This window comes from Propithecus coquereli, unplaced genomic scaffold (assembly GCF_000956105.1).
Source record: "Propithecus coquereli isolate 6110/MARCELLA unplaced genomic scaffold, Pcoq_1.0 Scaffold479, whole genome shotgun sequence".
In the NCBI taxonomy this organism is placed as follows: Eukaryota; Metazoa; Chordata; class Mammalia; order Primates; family Indriidae; genus Propithecus; species Propithecus coquereli.
This window is the reverse complement of record NW_012150607.1, coordinates 132,347-139,258: the sequence shown is the minus strand read 5'-3', so window position 1 is coordinate 139,258 and position 6,912 is coordinate 132,347. Positions and strand designations below refer to the sequence as shown.

The 6,912-nt window shown below is 40.2% G+C and overlaps 1 protein-coding gene and 1 pseudogene across 1 annotated transcript in view; both read right to left on the bottom strand.

Moving 5' to 3' along the window:
- The window catches only part of LOC105819286, a 7,269-nt pseudogene extending 1,919 nt beyond the window's left edge, over window positions 1-5,350 (bottom strand).
- Window positions 5,351-5,604: 254 nt separating this feature from the next.
- LOC105819285 (UDP-glucuronosyltransferase 2A3-like) overlaps window positions 5,605-6,912 on the bottom strand; it is a 63,447-nt gene continuing 62,139 nt past the window's right edge. Inside the window, exon 6 of the mRNA XM_012655492.1 lies at window positions 5,605-5,884. Coding sequence (XP_012510946.1) covers window positions 5,605-5,884 — 280 coding nt within the window. The remainder of the gene's footprint in view (window positions 5,885-6,912) is intronic.

Here is a 6,912-nt window from a genome sequence, read left to right as displayed (position 1 = left end):
AGGGCTTGCCAATACGCTGGTGGTTACCACCTCCACGGGGTTCATGGCTACACCCTGCACACGTGGCCAGCAGTTCCTCTTTTCCTTGTATTTGTGGGAAGCACGGCCAGCCTTCAGGATGGGTTTGTCAATTCGGCCACCTCTGGCCACCACGCCAACAACCGTTCTGTCAGCTGAGGAGATGACTTTCTTGGAGCCAGAGGGCAGCTTCACAAGGGTCTTCTTAGTCTCCAGATTAAGGGGGATAGAGTGGCATAGCTCCCTGAGACCCAAGCCAGCTTGCCGCGGTCCCCAGGCTTCTCCTCCAGGCAGCACAAGATTGTACCCTCAGGCATGGTGCCTACAGGGAGAACATCGCCAATGTTGAGCTGGGCTTTCTTGCCACAGTACACGAACTAGCCTGTATGAATGCCCTCGGTAGCGATGAAGAGTTCCGTCCTCTTCTTAAACTGGTATGGATCACGGAAGACTACCTTTGCGAGGGGTGCACCGCGGCCTGGGTAGTGGATGATATCCTTCACGATGCCATCGTTTACCATGCCCTTGATGTAGCCGTGCCGCTCCGCCAAGACCATGGTGCGCAGTCGCGCGGCGCCCTTGCGGTGCTTCACGTGTGCGCGGAAGACAGAGCCGGCGCCTTCCTCTGTGCACAGATCATGTGGCCCCTGGCGGCGGGTCTGTGGATTAACGTGGCCGAAAGAGGAAACGCGCGCCAGGAGCCGCCTTATTTTCCGGGGCGGGGCCTGATCTTATTTCTTATCTTCTGCTAGTTTTGTTCTTGTTTTTCTAGTTCTCTAAAGTGTGGCATTAGGTTGTTAATTAGTGATCTTTCTGGCTTTTTGACGTAGGCATTTAATGCTCTGAACTTCCCTCTTAGCACCACCTTTACTATATGTCAGAGATTTTTGGTAGCTTGTGTTGTCACTGACACTCAATTCAAAAGATTGTTTTATTTCCATCTTAATGTAATCATTGCCCAAGATATCATTCAGCAGCAGATTGTATAATTTCCAAGTATTTGTATAATTTTGAGAGTTTCTCTTGACATTAATTTCTAGTTTTAGTATACTGTGGCCAGAGAAGATAAATGATATTTTTTGAATTTTTCATAAATTTCTGAGATTTGTTTTGTAGAGGAATGTATGGTCTTTCTTGGAAAATGTTCCATGTGCTGATGAGAAAAATGTATGTTTTGTATATTTTGTGTGGAAGATTCTGTAAAAGTCTCTTAAGTCTACTTGTTCTAGAATTCCATATACAGCTAGTGTTTCTGTGTTGATTTTCTGTATTAATAATCTGTCCAGGTGTTTAAATGGAATATTGAAGTCCCCCACTACAATTATGTTGCTGTGTATTTCATTGCTTTGGTCTAGTGGTATTTTTTTTTTGACAAATGTAATCTGTACTGTTAAGTGCATATATATTTATAATTGTTATATTATTTTTGAATTGTTACTTTTATCATTTTATAATGACCATCTTTTTCTTTTTCTGCTGATTTTGATTTAAAGTTTGTTTTATCTTATATAAGAATAGCTAATCCTGTCTGATTTTATTTTGTTTCCATTTGATTGGAATATGTTATTTCACCCCTTTACCTTGAGTGTATGACATCCTTTACAAGATAAATTAGTTTCTTGGAGACAGCAGATATATGGGTTGTGATTTTTTTGTCCATTCTCTCAATCTATATCTTTTAAGTGCAGCATTTATTCCATTTACATTTGACATTAATATTGATATGTGAGAATACCGTTCCAGTAATAATTAATTCTTAAATAGGTTTTCTTTATTCTCCCTTGAGTTACTGATTTATAGGAGCTGTGGATTTTTCCTTTTCAGTTTTACATTGGTGCATATTGACAATTTGTTTTGGTGTTTAGAGCACTTTAGAGCATTTCTTATACTGGTGGGTCTACTGGTGGCAAATTCCTTCAGTGTTTGCTTCTCTGGGAAATATTTCATTTCTTCTTAATTTATGAAGCTTGTTTTGCAGTATACAAAATTTTTGGCTTATGGCTTATTCTCTATTAGAGAATACAGAATAGGTGTAGAAAATTAATTTGGCAAAATTCAGCACCCTTTTATGATAAGAACTCTTAAGAAAATAGGCATAGATGGAACATACCTCAATATTATAAAAGCCATGCATAACAAACCCACAGTAAACATCATACCAAATAGGGAAAAACTAAAAGCATTCCTACTTAGAACTGGAAGTAGATGAGGTTGCCCATGGTTTTCACTTATGTTCTACATATTTCTGGAAGTCCCAGCAAGAGCAATCAAGTGAGAGAAGGAAATCAAGTGTATTCAAATAGAGAAAGAGGTCAAACTATCACACTTTGCTGATGATATGATTTTATATCTAAAAACACTAAAATTCTGCCAAGATACTCCTGGAATTGATACATAAATTCAGAAAAATCTCAGGCTACAAAATCAATGTACACAAATTAGTAGCATTCCTTACACCAACGACATTCAAGCTGAGAATGAAATCAAAGTCTCAATAACTTTCAAAACAGCAACAAAGAAAATAAAGTACCTAGGAATACATTTAACTAAGGAGGTGAAAGACCTCTACTGGGAAAACTACAAAACACTGAGGAAGGAAATTGCAGAGGATATAAACAAATGGAAAAACATATCATGCTCATGGATTGGCAGAATCAACATTGTTAAAATGTCTATACTACCCAAAGTGATTTACAGATTGAATACAATCCCCATTAAAGTACCAATGTCATTTTTTGCATATCTAGACAAAATAATTCTATGCTTTGTATGGAAACAGAAAAGATCCTGAATAGCCAAAGCAACCTTGAACAAAAAGAACAAATCAGGAAGCATCAATTCACCAGACTTCAAGATATACTTCAAGGCTATAGTAACAAAATCAGCATGGTACTGGAATAAGAACAGATACCTTGAATGATGGATCAGAACAGAGAACTAAGATATATTAATAAAACCATTATCATATTGCCATCTGAACTTTTTCAAAGCAGACAAAACATATGCTGGGTAAAAGAATCTGTATTTAATAAGCCATGCTGGGAAAATTGGATAGTTACATGTAGAAGACTGAAAAAGGATCCACACCTCTCACCACTCATGAAAATTAATTCACAATGGATAACAGACTTAAACCTAGGGCATGAAACTATATAAATTCTAGAAAGTTTACAAAAACTATTATAGATTTAGGCATAGGAAAATAATTTATGAAGAAGAACCCAAAGGCAATCACAACAACAAAAATAAATAAATGAGACCCGATTAAATTAAAAAGCTTCTGTACAGCCAAGGACATAATTAATTGAATGAGTAGACAACCTACAAAATAGGAGAAAATATTTGCATGCTATACATTCGATAAAGGGCTAATAACCAAAGTCTACAAATAACTCATGAAAATCAGCAAGAAAATGTCAATCCCTATTAAAAAGTGGGCAAAAGACATGAACAGAAGCATTTCAAAAGAAGAGAGACTGAATTTGAATAAATCCAGTCAAAAATTAAGAAAAAAATATAGTGAAGAGAAATTTTTAAAAAACTCCAAGAAATGTGGGATTATGTAAAATGCCCAGACATCAGAAGCTTTTGACCTTGTGGCATACAAAAGCACTTGCTGTGGCTTCTAAGAGGTATACAAGGGAGTCCCAAGATCCCTGGAAGCCTGTGTGTGATAGGTGTTCTGTTAGAGACAGGGCAACTACTTCCATTCCATGTGAAGCACACACCAGTGCAGAATGGAAACTTCCCTTCAGCTGCAAATGCCTGTACAGCAGTGGCCAGGAGAGGGGAGGAGGAAGAGAAGGCCCCAAGTGGTGGGGAGCTGGTCAGCTGGTCCCCTTTGTATTTAGGGACTTTGTGGCATACTGCACTCTTTTCTCAGCTGAAAGTAGCCTGGCCTAAATGCCCAAGCTCCAGAAGAGCTACAGTTCCTCCAGGTCCCACCATTCCCCAAGGCTGCTGTGGTCTGAGTGAGTGCTGAAAGGAGGGACACTGTCTGTGGACTGAGCAAAGTAGAGACACAGGCCTGAGATTCCCAGCTCAGGACTGCTAGTAAACTACTGCGTACCCTTGAAGAAGGGGAAATGAGCCATACCCTCTGTGCAGAGTCCAGGCCCAGTGAGCAGAGTACTACTGGGGATGTAACTCCCCCCCCCCATTCAAGCCTAGAACTGGCCATCCCACAGCTCACCAGGGCCAACAGCTCACACTTGGGAGCTGAGGCAGCTATGTACACAGAATTGGGTCATTGGAAGAGGGAGGATCTTGTCACCACATTTCTTCTTGGGTTCTGGTGGTGCTTCTGCTCTGGGGTAGGGTCTTCTCTGCACAGACTTCTCTGCACTCGTGTCTCTACTGGTAAGGGTGCAGACAACTTTGCATCATGAGCCAGAAGCTCTCATGCAGGAGAGTGTGCATTCTGCCTTCCTCTGTCCTTAAAAAGCAATTGTGGCACTTCCCAGTCCCCTAGCAGCAGCTTGTCCTATGGGTCAAAAATCCAGGAATACTGATGCTTTCCCACATTTCCCTGTTCCCTTGAGTTTATCTCAGTCCAAATGGGTTCTTGAGAATGTTGGTGTGGGATCCAGTAAAAGGGAGACTGAGGAGCTGTGACTTCCCCCACAGGATAGAGGCGCCGGGCCTGTGTGCAGGCACTATGGCACCTGCCATCTCAGATGGAGCATGTGGTGGGGGAAGGAGCCCTACATGGGCCCACAGCCCAGTGGTCTGCTCCCAAGAAGCCCTCAGTTCAGCAATGGCAGCAGTGCCCGGATTTGTCAGGGTAGGAGGGCTCTCCGACAGATTGGGAGGCGGAAGACTGCCACCTATGTGAAGGGAGGAAAAGTAAACACTCCCACCTGCCTCTTCCACCAGGCGCTGAGTCCCTCAGTGGTTAGACTCTGCCAAAACCTTTCTCTTTTTGGTTCTCCTCCACAACTTCTTCCCGCGTGATCTCCAGTAAGGGTAGGTTCTGGTACCTTTCCCACATATTTCACCTGGGCTGTGCTCTCTTCCTTGAACCTTTCTTCCTTCAAATAAGTTGAAACTTATTCTTCTATTTAGACGATCTGGTGACCCATGTCTCAGATGGCCAACTATCCCCCTCCCTCTCTAGTAATTGTTTTTATGCAATTCTAATTATTGAGTAGTTTTCAACAGAAGTTAAAACTACCAAGTACTACACCAGAATGAAGTAAAGAATTCCAAACATTTACAAAACAATATTAATACTGTGACCGGATAGCTTGATGGTCTTCTGTTCATGTACAACATGTAAATGGTAAAATTTAACAACTACTTTTGGTATAACTTCTAAATTAGAATAGTACATGTCTATATAAACTCATATTGTGTTTGATTTTTTTTTATTTTCCCCCAGTTTTTCTTTTCTCTTCATCATAAAATATTTCTAACTTTTAAACAAGTATCAAATTTTTTTGTAAACAAGCATTGATTTGACAAACTAAATTGTGAAAAGACAAGTGGTCACAGGAGGAAGGGAATCTTAAATCACAACCTCTTCTCGCTCAAATAAACTGAAGGAGTCCCATCTTTCAGGGACTGCAGATTGAAGCCTAGATCTGATTATTCCCTTTTTTCCTTTTTTCCTGCTGTAGCAAACATCCGGCAAAAAAACAGACAAGATTTTGTGATGAGGAATATAGCAGTTGCCACACAGGCCAGCAGGAACCCAACCACATCCAGAGAGTGGTACTGGAACCAGGTGAGGTCGTGGGCTGCAACCCGAAGGTGTTCGGCTCCTTTGTGGCGCATGACAAACTCGATCCAGAAGACTGCTCGATCTAGAGGCTTCATTGGCTGGTCATGATGAATTCTTGATAATTTGATAACACTCTTTTTATATCTGAAGGGAAACATAAAGATTCCAACATAGAAATTAAGTTAATTGGCTAAACATATCAATTTCATGAAAGGTTTTTGAAAAGTCTCATACAGCTGATTGAAAGGAAATGTCACAAAATTGACATAGAATTTGAATATTTGAATACGAGTCATTATAGACCGCTTGATCTTTAAATTGGAATTTTATCATTCAATATATTTTTAAAAGGGAAAATGGGAAATCAGGCTGGAAAGTTAATATCTTTCTAGCAGAAGAAATATTATGAACCATTCTAAGCGCTGTAAGTAAGATAGTGGAAAAGGAATCTGAGAATGATCATTTGGGATATTTTCAAAAAGGAATTGTGTCACGGTGGCTGAAATGCCTCCTGAGAAGTCTCTCTGCTTCTATTCTACTCCTCTGTCTTCTACTCTCTACTTCTCACCGAGTACCCAAAATGTATTTCTGTGAAACAAGTGTCATGTTATGACACTCCCTCATTAAGATTTCCACCTGGATTCTCATCACATAAAGAATCTCTTCTTTGGTCTATAGGACCCTATGTCATCAGTCACTGGAAACTCTTCTCCTAACGCTAGCCCCATGCACTCTCTCTTCTGGGCAAGCTGTCCTTCTATTGTCCTTTAAGCTGCCACCTGTGTTCTCACCTTAGATTCTTTCAATTTTTTGTCCCCTCTCTCCCTGTCTTGGTGCATTCTTCCTTGAAACAACACAAGTTTGCTTCTATCTCTTTTTGAGGCTTCCTCTTAAATGTTATCTCTCAGAGAGGCTTTTCCTGGTATGGTAGGTAGCACCCCTAGGATTCCCTCTTTTTTAGTGTGCTTATTTTTCTATTTGATCTTACAATTTTAAAATATGTTGTATATCTTCTCAAATAAACGGTTAAGTAGGAAATACATAAGATACATGTACATACTCTAAGTAACCAGCTCAAATGCTAAAAATTAACTGAAAAATTATTATGAAGTCGCCAGTGGACCTACTACTCAGATCAGGATATATGGTATCACACCTGCCCAGTAGTATCC